This window comes from Rhopilema esculentum, chromosome 18 (assembly GCF_057945365.1).
Source record: "Rhopilema esculentum isolate cy_ngs chromosome 18, ASM5794536v1, whole genome shotgun sequence".
Lineage (NCBI taxonomy): Eukaryota > Metazoa > Cnidaria > Scyphozoa > Rhizostomeae > Rhizostomatidae > Rhopilema > Rhopilema esculentum.
The window spans coordinates 445,018-467,197 of record NC_142832.1 but is presented as its reverse complement, the minus strand read 5'-3'; the positions used below and the strand labels follow the sequence as shown (position 1 = coordinate 467,197).

The following is a 22,180-nucleotide window of genomic DNA, read 5'->3' as shown; positions in this document are numbered from 1 at the left end:
TCTGCCAGGTATCACAAGCAATGAGCATTTCATGCAAGCTATGTTATGAGCCAAAATTACAATATTCGATCTCCAATTAGTAAAATTTCAATTTAGCAATATCCATATTTTGAAGGAAGCACTTCCCTTTCCGTTCATCTTTTCTAGGAGCAGGGTGCTGCTTCGCGGCGAATCATTAGCAACCTGCCTCAATTTCGGGATCTCATTTATTCGTAAATCATTCTCTTTTCTTGAGTGAAGCTTCCGTCTTGCTAGAGTGGACAAGGCTTCCTACCAACGTCTACCTTGCTTTGTTTCAACTTTCTCAACTTCATTTTTCATTCTCTTTTTTCGTATGTGTGGCTTGTTTAAAGTCTTTAAGCAACTCGCCAAGTCTGGAGATGAAATAATATAACTGCAAACTAACAAAGATATACAGTTCTGTCAATGTATCGCCTTCGATTTTAATATTCAAGGTTGTGAGATAAAGAATATAAAGAAAATCACAGGTACAGGTGTCATAAAACTGATACAAGTTCAGGTTGTCATAAATAGCTAGGTTGTCAAAAGACTTATAATTTACATCGTTTGACCTTTCAGTTAGGCTAAATGCTGCCAAGGACACAAAAATTTACAATCATTTTCGTTGAATGAATAGTAAAATGTACGCTATGCCTTGCTAGGCCATATTTGAAGAATAATAAATGCTTTTTGCATACAACAGAAAAGCTTGATTTCTAAATTTTGTAGAGCTGATTAAACGTTCTTGAGGAATGCTTTCCCCTTTATTTAACACCTCCATGCTTGGTTGTATACTCATTGGCGAAAGTTTTGAAAAAAAGTGAAAAGATGAAATCGTTGTTTTTAACTTATTGAAATCTGATTCTTGTACGTTAAATTTCACCTCACCTCTCGAGTTCACCTTCGTTTTCCGCTATTAGCGATACCGGATCTACCGATCTAAAGATGCGAAAGGCTTTTATGTATCAAAGAGGAATAAACGTCGCAAATATGCTAGCAGGTGGTAGAATACACATGGAAGATAATATCAAACGGTGACTTCAAAGAGTGGAAAAAAACGGCGCCTAATCAAAAATAAAAATTTTAACAATGAAAATTCACAGAATCTTTTTAAAAATTCAGACTGTTTGAAAATGAACGAGAATGTTTAGACACAATAAATTTAGTTTAGCTTGATTTATTACAGCCATGTTTGGTTCTGAATGGGAGATAGCTCATAAAAACAAATAACAAGAAATTACTTAAGATTAGCTGCTGTTTTCAAAAGGAAGATATATAAATCATCAGTGCAAAGCTATTTGATATAAAGAAAAGATGACCGAAGACGGAAATTCTGAAGAAACAAACTTACTCTTTTTGGGTATCCTCGATGATCGAGGTAAGGGCGTTGGTGACAGAATCAAAACCAGAAGAATACGGAGATGTATTTTCCTATTTTGAAAAAAATTGAAAATGATACCGAAAGCAAACAAAAAAGAGAAATATGATTTTCTCCCACCTGAGTTCAAGCATAAAGCTCCCCACCCCTAAACGCACAAAACTCAATGGATTAATATTTTCGAATCTGACCTTCTTATAACAAAAACAAATCATTCTTTTCAGATTATTGAAGCTCACATCTCTGCCCTTTTTTTGACGGTGATAAAGTGATAAAACATGACTTAAAATGCAAAAATTAAAAGAAAACTCCAAAGTTGTTATGGGCAGCGGTCAAATCACCCTATCAATTTTAAACTGAATACTAAATGTCTTAGGCACCTCTGAAGTCGAAACGGGCTGCAACAGAAAACAAACAACCGGGGGGGGGGATTTAAACTAAATGACACTTTTAGATAAAACTGGGCTGGTCAAAACGAAGAAACAATTTTAAAATCAGCATTTCAGAACTTTTTAATAAAGCAACGAAATAAGACAAAAACATTTCCACTGCTCCTCTTAATGAAAATTTCAACCAATTTTTCTACAAAATGTCTTACCGCAGGGCTGATTAAAGTCTTCCAAGTTAAATCTTGTTTTTGTTTCATCATCTAAAACAATTCAGTTAAGAACCAAATGAAAGTAATGCAATAAAAGGCATAATTACATTTAGATTACTGAATAAATCTTGAAAAAACTTGAATGAAAAAGTTATAACTGACTGGTCTCGTTTGCAGCTTCTACCAGGTGAGCAATAAAGGAGGCGCCATGAGTAAGGGGGCTCGATAATAAAGAAATCCTTTCATAAGAAGCCTACAATAAAAAGTTAAAATAAACACAATTTGTGATTTCCAGTCACCTTGTTGAGCTTCTCCCTATGTCCTCGTAGTGTATCTATAACACTTTTCAACTCTGGAACCAGTTTTTCCATGTTTTGTTTACAACTGAGTACTTTCCTATAGACAAAATATATAAAGATCCAACTACAGTATGTCTTTTACAGAATTTCTATTACCATAAGAAATCTTAACAATAGAATTATCAATGTGGATCACGTCATTGACAAATTCATTTACAAATCCTGCTTTTCCCACCTTTAGCATTGGTTTGACTGTCAATATACGTATTGTATTGTATTGTATTGTATTTCATTGTATTGTATTGTATTGTATTGTATTGTATTGCATTGCATTGTATTGCATTGTATTGCATTGTATTGTATTGTATTGTATTGTATTGTATTATATTATATTGTATTTTATTGTATTGTATTGTATTGTATTGTTTTGTATTGTAATATATTATATTGTATTGTTTTGTATTGTATGGTATTGTATTGTTAAGTGCTGTATTGTACTGTATTGTATTGTATTGTTAAGTGCTGTATTGTATCGGTTGTATTGTATTGTGTCGTACTGTATCAATTATGTTGTATTATATCGAATCGATTGTAAAGTGCGGTATTGCATAGACTGTTTTGTGTTGCATTGGGCAAAAAGCTACACACCTTAGTTGTTCATAAAAACTTGATTCCAGTGGATCCCATATAGTCGGGATTTGATGAACCAAATTAGCCAAATATTCGCTATGCATCTTTTCTTGTACGGCTATGAACATGAAGACTACAAATTAGGAATGGTTGGTACACATCAAACGAATATTTGTTTAATTCATCAATTCTGAAAAACTATTAACAGCATACAATTCAACGTGCAACCGACAAAAAAAATTGAAAAGCAAAAATGAAGAAATTTCAGAAGTCGATGTAAAAAATAGAAAAGCAAACTAGCTAATTTTTTGAAAAATGTACAACATGAGTATTTTCACGATTTTCAATCAATGTGGTTGGCTAGTTGGCACACAAATTCTTTACGACCAATCCAAGAAATCTTAAAAATCTCTAGAAATAAAATCAAAATGAAAAATGCAAAACAAAAGCTTTTCCACGCAGGAAAAATTCAGAGAGGACCTAAATATTAAATGTAATTAAGTTTAGATTAAGAAACGTACAAAAACATTATTAAAGTTTAGATTAAGAAACAACTGACATTAGAAGCAGCATTGAGAGACCGGGGTACTTAATGTCGACAGCTGTTTTGAATGCCAGAATGGGTGCGTTAGGCTTTTCTGTCATTACAGTTTGTTTGGATGTCCAGACTATACCTTCGAAGCTTTTGGATGTCGAAGTTTCTAAAACTCATATTTCTATTTTACCAACTTACAATGATCGTATTTCAGAAGTTTGTCCAGGTGGCTTTCGGCCAATTTTGATCTAAATGAAAATAAAACGCTAATATAATTATGAATAAATAAAGGTCACGGAGTTATAAAGTCTTAGATTGGGGGATAGGATAAAACAGCATGTTCCTTCCAACATACGAAACAAAACTGCCCCTCAAAGAGAACAGCCTCCTCGATCTTGTAGGTCTAGAAACACTGTTAAAACAAGTGATTCTGCCATTGGTCAACATCTTTTAGACAACCCAGATTGTGCAAAACTCTATAATGACGACATGTTTCGGATAATTGGCAGAGCCCGGTCGTCTTTCCATCTAGCAGTTTTGGAGTCAATCTACATAAAAACGAAAAAGCCGCCATTGTGTAGACAAAAGGAGTTCGTTTTCTCTCTTGGACTCCATTGGTAATTTTTCTTTAGGCTCGCAGCACTGATTGGTCAACTATACCGGTCTTGTGCTTGCGTTTTTCTGATTGGCCTATTTCGATCCACAACTGGGTATATATTTTTCAAACGTGTTTTTTCGGAACCTTATTCTGACGTTTTATGCTCTGAGGAGTGTCAGACGAAAAAGCTTTAAGTATGTTGTAAAATGTTTGCTTTTTTCAAAGCCATTTTCAAATTCTGTACCGCAAAAAAATTGTTATAAAGTCTTAATTAAAACTAAATTGAATATTATCTAAAATAACAATGCATAAAAATGAAATCAACCGTAAATTATCCGATTGCAATCTCGCTAACATAAGCCCCCTCTCGAATTAGTCCCCTCTGAAATAAGCCCCCTTCTGGTTGAAACATTGTTACTAACAGCCCCAACTTAAAACGTGGTGAATGATTAAGAATGCTCTAAGCGAAAAATGAACTTGTAATGTATTAAGATTGATGAAAAGACTGCCGAAAACAATTGATAGCAATACTTTAAATTAAAATACATTAAAATATCAATACATTGTTTTGGTATTTTGGTAAGAGATTGAGTACCGTTGCAAATTAATCAAAGTTGAAACAAAGCTAGCAAACGAGGTAATTTGTTTAAAGGCAACAGGATTTTTAAAGATAATTAGTAGAGAGCTGATTTGTGTTGCAATTTGGAGATGACTCCAGCTTTCATCCGAATTACATAAACCTGTATCCAAGACACGAGTAGTGCCAAAAATAAAAATCTGACATGACACATGGTCATCGGTTAATACATGTGGCAATCGCCATTTATTTATTTGCTAGTTTTCATTTGTTCGTGGTTGACTCTGCATTGAAACCAGTGAAAAACGCCCGGGGGGGGGGGTACTCTCATTAAGGCCTGACAGGGGGATCCAGTCCGTTTGAGAGTACCAAATGGCCCATCTTCGATGTTGACTGAACTGCTCAGTTTAGCTTGCGATTTGTTTTAGATAAGATTTTCTTTCCCGAAACAACAACAATCAATTATGAAGAAATTTGTCAAAAATGGATGCTACCAAGAAAATAATTTCGGTTTTTACGCTATCGTTTGAGAGTTTTTAGCAAAAAATACTACCATTTGATAGTAATTTTTTAAAATTTTAGCGTTAGTCCTCTTTGAACCTGACTGGACCCCCCGTCAGGCCACAATGGGAGTACCCCCCCCCCCCCCCGGGAAAAAACGCTTTTCGATCAAAGTTTGATGCTACTAGCTGATCCAAAAATTAGCTGAAAATCCTTCAGCATACGATTTCAACCAACAGAAAAGCAAGCATACATTTTGTCAAGCTTTGTGTCTTGGTTCGCGATGAGAGAGTTGTTCTTCAGGCTGATGAGCTCCCTCTGAGCACTGGTTATCCGTGAACTGATGTCTTGAGCAATATCCTGCAAGCAAGTGAAATTCTCTCAGATACCAGTAATTTACAGAACAAATCATTTCTCTCCAAGTAGTTTTAATTTACGGCTTAGTAAATGTAAACATTGTGTTTATTTTGTTATGATATCATCATATAATCATCAAACGACTGCTCAAAGAGAATTTCACAGTAAACGGCTATTTTAACAGCTCATACTGGAAACAAGTTAAGTATTGCAAGTCGCTGAATACTATCTGTCATATTAATAGAAAGGAATTTGCTGGAGAAAAGAAAGAAAGCTTAAATTTTCTCCAGAGATTTTAAAGACATATATTCTTTAAGCAATGAAGAAAATTTTTGAGTGATTCATAGTGAAACTGGATGTCAGTTCTAACCTCTTGGTACGCTTTTGCTATGTCAATCATTTTCTTCAGCTCTTCCGAGTAATACTTGTTGGCTACGATGTAAGTAGATGCACTCTCAAAAGGAAGATAAATATCTGATCGTAAATATACAAGCGACGACAAAATCATGGTTGGCAAGAGCTAGGCATTTCAGCATTTGCTTTCGAATATGCTTTAGAGAAAGGAGAAATGAAAGAGGGGATCCTCTTCTAGAAATCATTATTGCTCCAGTTATCCTCGGTTATCTTTAAAAGTTTGCCAATTTTCACCTATGGCTACCAAGATGACAAAAATTGCCAAAAAGGAACCTGACAGTTCAGTAGCAGTCTGACATGTCATCAAATCCTTTGTCTCTAAACGTTTTGCTGAAGATGTATACGTAAGACAGCTTATGAATACTTACATGAATTTCGGTTAAACCCCATTTCGTAAAATAACTTCAAGTCATGTTCACAGCTGTGGAAAAACACAAAACAAAGTATGTTTAGTGGGAAGTTAAGGACGTTACGAATAAAGATAAAGCTGGGCGACAGAAATCAACCAAATGAAATTATTTGTGAGGAGGGAGGGGGGGGGGGGGTGGGAAAACTTGCCAAATCTTTCAGTACTTGGTTGTTGGACCAAAGTGTTCCTTGATATGTGGGCAAAAGGTAACCACGCTTTACAAAAAATTGATTAGCGAAGAGCAATTAAGTATATATTTCAAAAAATTGAGGACAATAGATTTAGCCAACCATCCTTCAAAATGGACGAAGAAATATTACGAAGTAATGATGAATACTTCATAGGCGTCTCGCCAAACCCTACCCTGGGTACCAGACTCACTATATATTTTTATATAGTGAGTCTGGTACCCAGGGTAGCCAAACTCGTAATTCGTCAATAAATAAAAAAATTTTTCGTGAGAGTGCTGGGTCAGTTTTAGAAAATTCAAACCATTTTCACTTAAGATATAATTCTCTATAAATACTTATTTTAGGAATAAAAAACAATAAACTTTGAAGGGGGTTGACGCTAAATATATGATTTTCTTTCAAAGTTTCAGGCACCGCGGAGCAGGGGTTGTCTAGCCCCCCCCCCCCACTTTTCAAAAAATGCCAAATATTAAGTATCAAACTACCAGAAAAGCCTCTTTTTATACGGTTTTAGCCCCCCCCCCACTTTTTTTAGACCCCCCACTTTTCTCAACGCTCCGCGGTGCCTGAGTTTAGGTGCAGAGAAAATTTGACTTCAATAAAAAAAATCTCTGCAAATTAATGCAGCTCACCTCTGTATAAACATCTCTAAATTTGCATGAAGTTTGTATGCCTCAGCAGTCATCTCGTCCTTGAGGAGCATCAAGTTGGAATTGCAGCTCATCAGCGTAATCCTAAACAAAGCAAATCGCATCGATAGCCCAGGATGCTTTTCAGAAATGTACTAAAATTAAGTCGGATATGAAGTAGAGGAACTTGTGGGTGGCTCAGTCAAAGTTTTTAACAATCCTCCGGCAGTATCAAGCTCTGAAAAGCCTCTCCGGAAACCGATAAAAAGGGCGTGGCTTTGGTGTGACATTTAAACTTGGTTTAGATTAACCCCCTCATGGCCTTTCACCCCATGATCGCCATGTCTTCTGGGCCAGTGGCGGATTTAAGGGGGCAGCTAGGGGCAGTTGCCCCTCCCTCAACGAGTTGAACCAAGTCTGGCGCCCTTTCTTTTGAAACTGTGCGCCCCTTTTGAAGAATGGGAATCAGGTGAAAAGGTTTTTGAGACCGATAGGTTAATTTGCTTCAAGGATTATCCAAAGTTATGTTGTTTATTCCGAAAATGGATCTGAAATTGTTGTATACAGCGTACTCTCGTCATCAATTTTTGAAAATTTTCAGCGCCCCCACTACCAACTGCCCCTCCTTCAAATTTGCTCTGGATTCGCACCCTGTTCTGGGCTGTGCATCAACTCGCTTTACGAGGAAGGAGAAACTGCTATTGATGAATGCATGATTGGAAATGGTGACTGATCAGAGAAACTCAATAAACACTTCGATAGCCTGCAAAATTATCAGAAAAAAGCTAAGGGCACGCTAGTATAACAGACGTTTACCATTAGATTTTACATGAATATATATTTGCAGTTGAAGGAGGTTATCGCTACAACACCAACACCATTCGACAGCCATGTTATGTGGTGTTGCTGGAGGCATTGTTTTGCCAAAAAGCTACAGCTAAAGGCAAACAAGATCAGAAAACAAAAGGGCCTACGAAGAGGCAACTTACATGACTGCTCGTTGGGCCTGTAGCAGCCGTCGATAGCTCTTTGCAAGTTCACTAATAAAATACAACGCGTGTCCCCAAAGTCTTTTGAACTCTGTAGGCGACTTCGGCGTATCAGGCTGTTCAACTAAACAACAGACAAAATGCAATTTTCAATTTGAACATTGTGTTTTTCTTTAAGCGGGGGGCACGCAGTTAATATTTATTTCAGCTTATTTCAATAGTCTACCAGGTAAAAACATTACTGCATGTTGAAAGGGCGGAAAAACTACGAGTCGTGAGGCCAAATTTAATTACAAGATTTTTGTTGTTTTTACTTTGAAATAAACAAGATACACTTTGGTAGTTAACATAATCATGGCTCTAGCTGGCACTGCCTGAAAATATAGAACGGGGGTTAGAGCCACCACAGATCCCTCAGCTCCTAATTGCATTCTGATGATCAACAACTTGATGCCTATTGCATACATGACTGCTAATCGATCAGCAATACACACCCCCGTAAATTTATGAAAGAAAAACGGGAAATTTTTGAGGGATGGAAACCGAAAGTAGAAATACATCAGACATTAACTCGATATAATATGCTTTCAAATTTGTCCAGACAACTGCCCCGAAGAAATGAAGAAACTGGATTAACATAATTCCTCTATTTTCTTATTTTTATACAAGACAAAGTAAGAAAAGAATTGAAATAGCAATAACAAAGGGGCGATGTCAGTATAAAAAAGAAAGCTTGCTCCGTTGTTGGAAAACATCATCTTTACGATATTTGTGATTGCGTATCACGTAAATGTAATCATCTGAGGTCAGCCAGGTCATTAAATGTTTCAAAACAAATATTACTTAACGGGGTAAAAATTTTTCGAAATATCTTCAAACGACAACAACTTTATTTGCCTACAACATTTATCTTCTTAAAACAAAGTTACCGAATCTCCGATCAAAACAGTTATTAATTTATTATCTGATCCAAAAAAAATAGTTACTCCAAGCGAAACTGGTTTGTTTAAGCCTGTATTTTTAACTTGATTTATTTCACTCGCTAATCTTACCGCTATAGCCTTTATTATATTACATTATATTATATTTGTTTTTTAATATACAGTTGAGAAGTAAATAACTCCCCTAAAACTCAAACTAGCAGATATTTCACCAGTGTTTTAAGTTGGTGACACCACAGTGAAAATATTTGCTCTCACTATTCTGTTATTGAGGTCTAAAAGGCCCTGTAAGCTACCCAAAACACTTTTGACAAAGGGCGTGCTAACTGATGGTTAGAGATGTTACCCCGTCCTTTACTCTAATTTTTTGGCAATGGGCCTGTAAATGGTCGACGCTAGTCGAGTAGAAACAGAGATGTAGAAACAAGCATTGGATGAAGCAAAATGACGTTATGATTTTCGGAGATTCTTTTTTGAATTTTATATCAATATTGCTTCAAAAGCTTTTAAGACAAAGTGTTTCACTATATTAATGTCTTTGGGAATCATTGTGTTACGCCAAAAATACAAAAGCTTACTAACCGAGTAGTCTGACTTCTTTAGGTAGTTGCTGATAACCATGACGATTGCCAAGCAGCGATTTGGAGCGACTGTTTTTGGCTTGCAAGACTTGGGGTATGTTGACAGCGTAGACCAACCATTCACTGTCGCCCTGAAACAATTTACAGGAGGACTTACAAAATTAAAGTAGACATTAGGAAGACGTTATTAAAAGACCTCGTTTATTTTAGAAGTAATTTCTTTTTAAACATTTAATTAATTATTGCCAAAAGTATGAATTTTTGTAGTAATTCAATAAAACGTCAAAGGCAGCCTCAGATGGCAAAAACCAACAAATCGAGGGGGCCAATTCGAGGATTTATGGTAGCAGTGGGGGCTTATTCGGGGGGGGGCTTATTGACAATTTGTAGTTGTAGGGTGGGGGCATATTCGAGGAGAGGGGCTTTTTCGAGGGGGTGGGCAATTCGCAGATTTAAAGAATTTACATTAAAAAATTGGAAACAGTGGTGAAATATCAATAGAAAAGGTTGATACTTGGAAATAGATTGATAGTAAAGCAAGGAGTATAGGCAATACTTACGGGCTGATTGTAACACTCTAATAATAATCCATCAGAATGCAAGATCTTTCCGTCAGCAAGAAGTAACGTAGTTTCCTCAGGATCCATACAAAATTCAATATTTAGCTTGTCTTCCAAATCACCAACCCTAGATCGAGTGTCACCAATGAAAGAGCTGATTTCTTTAAAATATAAGGAGGCCTTTTACCATTTCAAATATGGCATTTTCCCAGCTGGCTTATTTCAAAGATGGCCTAATCTGACAAAGATGGCCCTTTTAAAAGATGCAATACAAACGTTTTCCCGTATTGCACCTTCTAGTTTCTTTTGCACAAAAGAGAAATAAAAGCAAAGCCAGGATTTTTGTCTGGAATATTGGCAGCGCCAAGGGTGGTATGGGGGAAATTACCAGCCCCGCTTCTATCGAAACAAGTCCACATTATTCTTCTAAAAAGTGATAAAACTACATAAGGTAGATGTAGGTCATTTTTTAACTTCATTTAAGCACCTTGGCGAAAAGGGTGTGGTCCCATGGGTCACTCTGCAGTCGCCGGCGCCGCCACTGTCGTCATTGCAAATAGCTTTCAGAATAAAAAATTCTGGCATCTTTATGAAAATTTGACTATTACAAAAATACTGGTAGGTGGACTTACGTGTCGCTTTCTTCCATTTTGAATGAAAAAAGCTGGCATCTATTTACAGAAAAAACATGAAGAATCTAAAGAAAAAGAACGTGAAAAGAACATATTAATAAGCATCTTACTTTGAATGTATGTATAATCGCCGATTTCTTCACTAATTTGTCAAATTCAAAGCACATAGGAGGAAATCTATTTATTTTAAAGCTACAGAAAAGGCAAACGGTATTCTAAACTATCACAAAACATTCACAAAAAAATGAAAAACCACAAAAAATACATATGAATTTTATTTAGTTCATTTACAACCTCAAGGGTGAAGGAGAAGCGGGGCAGATGAACTCATAAAAGTTGATTTGCTTATATGTTTATCAGTGCTGCAAAAACACGGACAACCTTGGGATGTGATTTGAAAGTTTGGCTGGATTCGCAATCAAGAACGTTAATCTGACTCAAATACACATGTTTCTCCTTTGGCAGTTAGCTTCGCTTGTTAGTTTGAAGCTGGGTTATCAATGTAACGACTCAAGAAACACGATGGCTTAAAGAAAACTGTAAGTTCCACCTGATGCTCCTGATTTTGGCATATTAACAATCGAAAGGTAACAAAATCTTTCGAGGATATTGCAAAGTTAAACAAACGAGAGTTGGAGAAGTTAGAAATCAGTTAAAGGTCATGTGACTTAAACCTGATTGGCTAATGCAATACATCTACTTTTTGTGTTTAGTACAGAGCAACTAGTCCAGGAAGAATTGCACGGCAGTAATAGTTCATGAAGCAGAAATGAAAAGTCACAAACAATAGAACTGCACTGCAAACGGATAAATTGCATTAGCCAACTGCTACCGCCAAATATGTCCTTCAAAGGGTTCGACGAAAACAAATTCTGAAAAGTCCACATGAAGGTGCTTGCACTGCAGCTATAGCAAAGAGAAGGGCGAAGCATTGGGTGGAGAGGTCTCCCTTAAAGAACGTGGTCTAAAGACAATCCATGGCCTATAAAAAATACTTGTTGAAAAGTCAAAGCAGCGCATCCACCTTTGTGTTTTGGATTTTCTTTGCCACGTGGTAGCACATTCGAATACCATTATCATCCTTTTGGCCACCCCGGGTCTTTGGGTCCCATTCCATAACTAGCCGAAGCCATTCTTCAAATAATGGAATCAGAGGGCTGAAAAGATAAATAAAATAAATTGAAATGACGAGGCAGAAAAGAAAGGGAGACATGTTAGGAATAAAAGTGGAAGAATTATTTTCTTAATTCGCTGGGAAAAAATATCTGCTTGCCACAATGCCAAATATGAATCTTAGAAATCGCTCCCTGTTGTAATTTCTAATAAATTACTTCCTCGTATAATATGGCTTTCCTTCGACATTTTATAAGCCAGAAACTTCATTGATTAATGTGATATATGTTAATCAACAACATTAGCCATTGCTGGAGCTACCAAAATCGCTTGGTCTATGGCCTTGTTCTGAGCCACAAGCTTTGTTTGCTGTGTCATCCTGCACATGGCTTATAACTTGGCATGCTTAAGGCGGCATCTCAAAGAGCAAAGCCGCAAAAAGTTCCTCAAATCATATGACAAATATTATGTTTTGCTGCTAGAAAATCGTGGGCTCAAAAAAATGAACTAACCAACCAACAGTAACTTACTTAGTACGTTGTGATTTGTAAGAATTAATTTTTATGCCAGTAGCCAAGAAGGGGCATCGAGTTGGGACAATCTCTCCCCCTTTTTGACTGCACATTCAGCCGGATAATTTATGCAATTATTAAGCTGTGTTAACACCGTCTAAAAGAACAGGTTTTGCTGCAAAAATGATTTTGTCTGAGAAAACTTGGATAAAGGGCTGTATTTTAAAATGCAAAGATCGTCGTTATGGAGTCCCAGGTTCTAATAGTGGTTACCTTGATAATTTATAGGGCCGTGGAATCTTTGAATGAAATTGCACTTCACCTTTAAGGAAGAAAGAGAAATATAGCAGATCGACCATGTTGAATTTATCTGTGAAATAAAAAAATAAAAAAAGAACAAAAAGAAAGTTAGGGAGGTCGTTAAATGGAAATGGAAAGAAACAAACCAAATCATTATAAGTATACCTGATTCTTCTGTGCCACAAATGTCGTTTGAACTTTTCATTGCAACTTTTTCACGCCTAAATTGTTGAGAAATTTAAACAAACATTATCTTAATTCCACCTTTAAAAAACCATTCTTATTCACATTGTCAGGAGTTGTGATCTATATGCTCTTCATGTTCTCTTTAACCACCGCATGGTTGGAAGAAACAGCTTACTTGTAATTCTTTGACGTGCTTTTTAATTCTGATAATCCTGAACTAATAAACTTTAAAAGCCTTTCATTTAGAGAAGACTGAAATTTCAATCAATCTCGCTACAAGGCTGTTTACCAAAAGATACGAAAAAGGGTGCGTCACGTGTCAACGTCGGGGTAACAATATGGGACAATAAAAACATTCTCCTTCTATAAAGGACTCTATAAGCATGACCCACTAGGCATCTACAAACTGAGGTATCATTATATTAATATGTTCTTCATTGAGGACATCAGTAATTCATAAACATGGCAAATAAAATGATCTTAAAAATAAGTATGTCTTTCTAAATATCGTGCATTCAGTGATTGCAGCATATAAAGTACAAAAACACACGAAAAATGATGCCATTTATTGAAGCCATATAGGGGCCAATTCACTCACCATGTGACAAAACTCATTTCAAAATCAAAAGGTCTGTATCCTGTTATACACTCAAACAAAACATTCCCCAAACTCCAAAAGTCTGCCTGTTAAAAAATCACAATGAATAAATGCAAAATCCAACTCGCCAATTCACGAAACATTTACAAAAAAGAAACACACACGTGTCATTAAAAAAGAAGTATTTCTTTTACTACATGTTTTTGCTTCTACCAAGGTGGGTACGCTGATTTTTGGCTGTTTTGAAGGGGGATTGATAGGGGCATAAAATTTCAAGAATGGTGAGCATTTAGCCATCAAAGAACATCAAAGAGCGGCAGCTCCTAACCCCCCCCCCCCTTTTACCCCTCTAAACAATACTGGTTAGCGAATTTGTATTTGTATTTCAATTTGTATTTGCATCACCAAATTGCGAAATCCAAACCATGTTTATTAAGTGTTAACCCAAAAATAATCAACATTATTCTGGGAGTAGTTGGGCTGCGTTTGACGTTTTAGGAAATTTTTCGATTTTTTAAAATAGATTGTAAGCCCTGTTTTAGTAATGAGTCTCTCATGATTCATTATGGAACATGGAAACTAAGAGGACACTGGCCTAAATAATTATGGTTGTAATCGATTCAGAAATGTTGGACCATGAGGACTAAAACTTCTTGAAAGCTTGAGCAAACAAATTGAAAGTTGGTCTTGACTCTTTGCTCTTTGCAGTCTTTTATCCCACACATTGAGCGTAGAGACCTTAAGAAATTACAACGTTGAAGCATTTTACATGAATATTTAGAAACAAGGACTAACGACTTGAAATATAACTGCATAATATAATTGAAAATGAGGGTAATAGATAGTTTAAAGAAATAAGATTGGGTAAAGCAGAGATAGAAATAATGGTACTTACAGTAAATGTGTATCCTTCTGGCGGTTTTGACGTAAAAACTTCAGGTGCCTAGAAAAGAACAGAACTTTGAACCGGAAAAAGCTCAATACTTCTACAGTTACTAAACGGAAACACGGACCTGCTAAATCTCTTTGTGACGCAGCTTGCCTTTCTAACTGATCTTAAATGTTAATTAACAAAGGCAGAAGCTATTTTCTTCTGGGAATATAGTTACCATATTAACAGCATTCTGTGCCGCAAGTTAAAAGCATTGATACATGTCAATTTCACGAGCCAGATCTCCAATTAAATTGGTTATAGAAACTCAACTGCACCGCACCATCGTCGAAAAACGAATAAATAAGAGCAAAAACTGACAAGTGCGATAATTACTGCGATGGTTAGCAAAATAACGCTGCCCTTTTTTACCAAAGTCCTCACTGGGTGGATATGTCTTTGCCATGAACATTCACATGATTTATCACACTCGACCTGTTTCTTTAGCAGATAATTTCTCCCTTTCCCTTTTTTGGTAATTTTACTTTGTTTTATTTTTCTTATCGTCAGTTGTGGAAAGATTAGTAAGGGGTCCTTAAAACGTTAGAAAGTGCTTTAGACACCAAAATAATGAGAAGAGCATTAAAATGCAGAGCCTCAACTTTGTAAAGAAGAAAGGGTCCATACAGGCAAAAAGGCGGGGGCAGTAAGTTAAGATTGTAAGTCACTACGAATGTTCTATAGCTACGAGGACGGGGGATGCTGATGTTGGTTCTCTTCAAAACCAAAATCAGGGGGAACCGGGCCGGGTTTATAAAATCGGTAACTTAAACTTACCACGTATTTCATTGTTCCTACAAACGAATCTGCGACGCTGTTTTGATTCAAATCTTTTGCATAACCAAGATCTGTAATCTTGTAAACAATCTAAAAATAGGCAAATATGTTGATAAACGGAAAATGGAAGAGACAAAGAGAAACATCAAAATGATAATTTAAATAAAACTATTAACAGACAATTTTTTTACACTCAACAACGTGAATAGCGGCAAAAAACGAGCTGTGATAAGATTCAATTTCAGACTTGCTTCGAATGGGGATAAAAATGTTTAAACAATTGAGACAGATAAATAATAGACATTCTTCAAAAATGATGGAAGAACTTACAAATTTCACCGAGATGAAAGAAGTTAAAAAATTTCAAATTTTGAGAAAAGTATATTAAAAACCATATTGAAAATTACAATCTGCTATTACAATCTCTGATTGGATGCCCCTTCTAGTAACATTATGTGTAAACTTTTTACGGGTCATTCCATACCAAATCACCGAAAATTCTGGAAGTGCCCATGGGCACCATCTCAGATTTTGTTGAGACTTATATCGTATAAACCTTTCCTGGAAAAAATACAACCCTGAAAATTTCAGCTTCATTGCTCAAAAGGTTCAAAAGTTATAGAGCTAGAACTTTCGTAAAAATCAGCCAAAATTTCACATATCGGGCTTCAAGCACAATTTTGCCAACTTTGACATTCAATAACTCAATAGTGCTAAATGACATCAATTTGAAATTTGGTGTCCAAGTAATTTTCCACCTAAATAAGACATTACTTTCTACTAAAATTTACTATTTTTGAAGATGTAGCTTGCTCAAAATGATAAAAACACTGTTTTAGGGGGTCCTCGAACTTTTCAAGACGCTATCGACAGGGCAGGAATGACATCATCTCTTCAAATTTTCTTGAAATCATTTAGCAGATGTGTTGGCATTTAGAAAATACCACAAATAAAGCTTCCTTTGTATGATAGGCCCTGTATTAGGCCACATTTTAGACGGTACAAGATTTCAGGAATTTCCTTGGCATTTGAGACTCTGAAAGTGGCGTAGACAGTTGAAACTGAATTTCAAATTCATGACAAAATGAATATGGCAAAAACATAACAGTTCTGCATGAACAGCAAACCTACCCACAACCAGATTTCTTTAATTATAGAGCAAAGAATATGTTCCTCAAGATATGTTGTCTCTTTTAAAGTCCCAAAAAGCCGATGCCAAGGGCACTTTTATGAAAAGGGCACTTTGGTCCCCATTGCCCCTCCTCTGAAGGGGTAAGAGGGCGCAGCCCTCTTCTCCGGTCTCCCTAATACCTGCTGATCGCACTTACCGTAAATTCCACACACCAGTCACGGACAGCTTGGCCTCAAAGGCATCAATTACCTTATGACAGCCCGATGAACTATAATTTCCATTTTATTCATTAAAGCCTAGCACTGAGGAAACATAACATTTTACTTAAAACAGTGGCTAACCAACCTTTATCCCAATGAAACTTATTAGAATATTCTCAGGTTTCAGGTCTCTGTGGATTATTTTGTGCGAATGCAGGAATTGGACCGCGTTGGCTGAAAGAGGAAAAAAATTAGAACGAGAACCTAATGCGTGTTGACAATCAAATATAGTTTAAATTGTCAAGTCTGAAGTTGGGAGAACCTCAGAGTTAGTGAGAAGGGCTTGGTGACCCATCAAAATTTGGAATGTTCTTGTAATGTCGGTCCGTTTGTCTATCTGACATTTCGTTTCAGCTTTCATTCATTTTACTCCTGTCTTGCAATTTCTGTTTGCCTTTTTGTCATTTTTCAACGACTACACTCTAAGGAGTGTCAGAAGAAAAATGCCTTTATAAGCTATTTTCTGCTTTTTCATACTATTTTCAAAGTACCAACATTTCTATAAGGGTGGAAATTAAAACAGTCCAGGCAAAAATAGGTTCTTAAACACAGCATTTTTAGGCATTTGCTCCAGCAGCTTTAGTAACTATTATTGATATGTGCATTATATATACTGACAATGGCAAATAGAAATTGATAAACCACTTCGTATTTACAGGCTTTCGTGTTTACACGTTTACTTCACAGGTTCCATACAGTCTTGCAAATGCCAAAAATAACAACAGCTTGGTCAATCGTAAAGAAGAGGGGCATGTCATTGATAAGGCAATGTGATCAAAGTTTTAATCTTCGTTTGAAGATAATTTTACAACCTACAGCCTTTCAGCAACGTTGAATTACCTTTTGTACAGAACCCTAAAAAATTCTAACAAAATTTTATTTGCTTTCACACTTTCAACTTGCAGCACTGATGCTAACAGTTAAGTTTTAAAAAAGACTTTTTCCCAGAATATAAATCCAGCCATAACAACATTGAATACTTACAAACATCTCTTAGGATATTTAAAACAGCAAACTCACTAAGCCCAGTGAAGTTGGCAGGACGACTAAGGACCTAGAAGTAGAAAATCAACCTTGTCACATCCCCTCAATTGTAACAGAACTCTCCTACCAAAGGGAATGTATCAAATTCCCTAAAGGAATACATCAAACCATTTTTCTTTTTTAAAATGGCTTTGAAACAAGCAAACATCTTACAATATATTGGCTAAAAGCATTTCATCTGACACTCCTCAGAGCATAAAATGTCAGAATAAGGGTCCGAAAGAACAATGAAAAATATATACCCAGTTGTGGATGGAAATGGACCAATCAGAAAAACACAAGCACAAGACCGGTATAATTGACCAATCAGTGCTGCATGACTAGAAAAATAACCACTGGAGTCCAAGAGAGAAAATGAACTCCTTCTGTCTACACAATGGCGGCTTTTTTTTGTATATAGATTGATTCCAAAACTGCTAGATGGAAAGATAACCAAGCTCTGTCAATTATCTGAAACATGTTGTCATTTTAGAGTTTATCATGTTGTCATGTCTGAAACATGTTGTCATTATAGAGTCTAGAACTACAAGATCGAGTAGGATGTTCTGTTGTAAAATAGGTTGTAAAATGTTGTAAGACAATATATTGTAAAAAGCTTGCTTTCTTCAAGCCATTTTCAAGTTCTGTACCACCAAAAAACTGTTCACATTTTTCTTTTTAAGAAATAAATAAATCAATCAGATGCTTTGAAAAAAGTAAATTTAAGCTTCTGTTCTTCCTCAAAATGCAAAAAGAAGGATTCTACAACAGTGGATATAGTTATTTTTCCAGCTTCTTCCCATTGTTTTTTACCCATGGCAAACTTTCAACAAATTTTGAGAAGTAATGAGTAAATTACAAGAATCATCATCAGTTGTAGTGAGTTAAACATAGTTTTCAGAAGTTAGCTAAAGAGTAAACATTTTAACCTTTCTAAGATCCCCTCCTTCACAGTGTTCCATTCCCAAGCATGGTTCTGTAGTCTTCAGTAGTCTGGACAAAGATGGAGGAATTTCTCTGAAACCAACTAAATTTGGATGTTTTTTTTCTGAAAGCATATCAATTTCTTTCCTCCATCTTTGGCTATTCTTTGGATCTAGCTGGACACTGCACTCTTTAATTGCTAGCACTTCATGAGTTACCTACATAAGAATTGACAGGAAATCATTGTGCTTGCTGAGGAAGAGATTTTAAAGTTGAAAGTGGAAACCCCCAGATTAAAACTGGTTTGATAATGATGATGTTAAGCATGAAAATCTTGATTAAAAAACTTTGAAATAATTTTATTTTCTTTGAATTGTTCTCATGGATGAAATGACTTCATCTTGAATGCCTTCAGTTAACTTTAACTTTGATTTAATTTGCTGCTTCTGCCTTTCCATGAGATTTAACCATGGCAAGTTTTCCCAAGAGATAATGGCATTCCCATACCTAGCTGCAATCATGAAAAATAAATCTTATGTATGTTGCCATGTATGGCAATACTGTGAAAAGGAGTACTAACTTTATGTTCCCATAATGTTACATGACCAAATGTCCCTCTTCCAAGAGTACTCTTTTTCATCCACTCTTCAGAAGCATCACTAGTATCGCTCATCTTGTAGATTGATCTGTTAACAAATGTTAAACATTCAGAGAAAAAGCCATGATTTCTTAAAAATGCTTTAAGAAATCAAGAAGACCTAAATGCTTTGTAATCATGACTTATTCGAGAGCAGTAGTGGGTGACCTACAGCCAGCAGACCAGAAATCGACCTAGGACATGTATTGGATAAATTGGTTTTTACGTATATTAAAGTAAATAAATGCTTAAAGTTGATTGATGGACAATTCTGCATTTTCTTCCTCATATGGTTTCTATAAACTCTGAATCACAGCCTTTGATTTTGGTTTGGTTTTTTTAAATTTTGGTTGGTTTTGTCCAGTTTCCCTTTTGCACTTATTATTGCAACAGTCTCATGTATCATTGCAAACTATCTTTGTAAAAGAAAGATGTGTAATTGTAGTTAGTAAAGATGTGTCATTATGATTATAATCATTTCATTATGTACAAATATCATATTAGCCTTTCTTATTACCTTTAGCCTGCTTAAAGAAATGATTGAAGGATCTGACCCAGTCTCGATTGCCCACTCCTGATCTAGAACATTATCTAACAGTAGAATAGATAGGCTGTTAGAATAGATAGATAGGATAGGTAGACTGTAATTTAGATGAGATTTAAACGCAGATTTCAGGGTTTAAGCAAAATATCAAGAGTAAAAGTAAGACAGCACTTGGAAGCATCTTTTATAACTATCTTCTTTGAGTTTTTGTCCTGGAAAAGTGTACTTATTCCCTACAATACTTCTGAGAAAAAAATATAACATTTGCAAAACTTCATGCATCAAATGAGGCACTATTGTTGTCAAAAGGAAACATGGAAAAAGCACAGACTGGGCTTTCAATTCCATATCCCTAATGACGAAATCTCTGAAGGATAATTATTCATCACAAATACATGAAATTAGAGTAGCTTTATCGATTCAAGATTATTTCTGTCATAACTATAGATATTCAGTTGGTTTCAAAATCCTATATATGATGTTTGAAGCCCTTTCCCTTAAAGGAGCAATAGAAAACCAGCCTTTATTTGTTAGAAAAGGAACAGTTCTGGTGTTGTGGGAGCAAAGATACCCCTATTTTCCTCTCAAAACAATGTCATATAATTATTTATTTTATTCAAGGTTTTTTATTTAAAAAAAAAGTTTCAATCAATTGCTGAAATAGCTGTGAAACAGCACAATGTAATATTTGTTACAATGTGATATGACACAAATGACATGCTTACAAATATTTGCAGTCCACAGATGTAGCCGGCCTTAGGCCACCACAGCAATCCGACACTGGAAAAAGATCTTGCACGTGCAGTGCTGCAATCTCTAGAATTCAACATAAAATCACAATTCCTATGGATCTGTTTATTGATTTACTCTCTGCTTTCCAAATGCCATCGAGCCCTGCATCGAGCTCAAAATGACTGATATTAAAACACTTTTCCCGACGAGATTTGTGGCCTCGTGTATGGGCAGCAGAGGGCCTACAGTGTAATTCGACTTACACTACAACTTTAGTCTGTCAGCATCAATAGCCCATTCACGTGGTAGGTCTGATTCAAAGCCGAAACTAAACTACAAAGACTGGTGTGACATCATCACCGAAAATTCCAAAATTCGCAAAAATGATACAACAAACAATCCGCCATTTCAAATTACCATAATTCCAGTTAGGAAACTAGTGCCCAGATTACACTTCCCGTATTCTAATCAAAAATAGAAAATGACGTAATTTCTTCACAATATTTGCAGAAAAATTGAAGTTTACTTCCCGTCTGAAATTTCTTAGGAATATGGACAGAACGATATCAAAATTCAAAATCTGAAATTGTCTATTGAGAGGCATTTTTGTGAAGATTTAATGAAAAGCACAAAATGAAAATTTTCAAGGGAATGACACAAAACAGGCAACCAACGGGAAAGAAATCTCTGCATAAAGCTATAAACTAATTGAAGAATCTTACCTCAAATTTCACAGTGAGATCTCAAGAGTTATTGTAGCACTTCCATAATGGTCACCAGTTTGATGAAAATTCTCCCTTAATTGTTTCTCTCTTCAGCTTAATTTTTTAGGTCCAATTGCACAAAGTGAAAGTCTTCCATATATTTTTAAAGGATGCTGTCTTAAGAAATAGTGTACCTTTTGAGATCCTCCACGCTTCTCCACTTGCAGTTCTTTATAAAGAAGACAATTCTCGTAATCTGGCAAGTTGCATTCTAATTTAAGGCTTTGTTTCGTTTCCATAAATACCTGTAATTTTGAGACCAAAATAGCTTGAATTGATTAATAGTAAGAATTAAAGGGGAAAATTTGGTAGGTATGTTTTCGTGGGAGTTCTCGTTGATTATGTCAAAGGAAAGGCTGTGGCCGTATGGCGATTAACAATTATATTGTGGCTCTGTTTTGAGAATTGACGTAGTTTGCGTATGGAGAATGGTGGCGGCTTCTCGGTCGTTTTCAAGTCAAAGGGCAGCATTGTTCTGGTCAATAACCAATGTTTTGTGTGCGTGTGCGTAATGCCTTGTACATCGTTGAAATGAATGAATGGAGTGAAAAAGTTGAGGTTTAAAATAACCTTCATTTTCAGTAGATGTTGTTGCTCAGCAGCTTTGCCTGAACTTAAATAAGGAACACCAGCATGCGAGAGACTAAACATCTTTTTCACCCTTTCTCACTAAATGCTCTTGTTGTGAAGAATACGTGCAATTTCCATTTTCTAATGTAAACAACAACAGTGCAACACAATCAGCCAAAAATTAGGTAGTTCAGAAAATACAGGCTGAAGACAACTTTCAAGAGCAGATGTAAATAATCAGATTTTTAGGAAACGAATCCTAATCTACTAAATACACTCGATGAATGAAAATCCACATTGGATTGCTGAAAAGACGTGGGGTTTTATGCGGGTTTCGTCTGTGAAGGTGAAGTTTCGA

The 22,180-nt window shown here is 35.9% G+C and overlaps 1 protein-coding gene across 5 annotated transcripts; it reads right to left on the bottom strand.

The window, feature by feature from the left end:
• Positions 1-21: 21 nt before the first annotated feature.
• On the bottom strand, positions 22-21,570 carry LOC135681046 (inhibitor of nuclear factor kappa-B kinase subunit alpha). 5 transcript variants are annotated; one of them, XM_065195317.2, is made up of 28 exons: positions 21,211-21,570; positions 20,482-20,572; positions 19,730-19,803; positions 19,156-19,261; positions 18,581-18,793; positions 17,613-17,682; positions 16,714-16,802; positions 15,237-15,326; positions 14,424-14,471; positions 13,529-13,614; positions 12,910-12,965; positions 12,718-12,766; positions 11,844-11,976; positions 10,820-10,884; positions 10,188-10,314; positions 9,629-9,758; positions 8,106-8,229; positions 7,120-7,221; positions 6,256-6,308; positions 5,844-5,905; positions 5,370-5,476; positions 3,639-3,688; positions 2,924-3,023; positions 2,276-2,372; positions 1,977-2,027; positions 1,352-1,431; positions 889-939; positions 22-374 (listed from the first exon to the last, which is right to left on the bottom strand). In XM_065195317.2, exons 4-28 carry the CDS (start codon positions 19,246-19,248, stop codon positions 311-313), a joined length of 2,190 nt encoding a protein of 729 aa, XP_065051389.2. In that variant the 5' UTR covers positions 19,249-19,261; positions 19,730-19,803; positions 20,482-20,572; positions 21,211-21,570; the 3' UTR covers positions 22-310. The 5 variants fall into 5 exon arrangements, with proteins under 5 accessions (XP_065051389.2, XP_065051388.2, XP_065051387.2 ...); XM_065195316.2 differs by lacking the exon at positions 19,730-19,803 and having other exon boundaries at positions 21,211-21,569; XM_065195315.2 differs by lacking the exon at positions 21,211-21,570 and having other exon boundaries at positions 20,482-21,155.
• Positions 21,571-22,180: the final 610 nt, after the last annotated feature.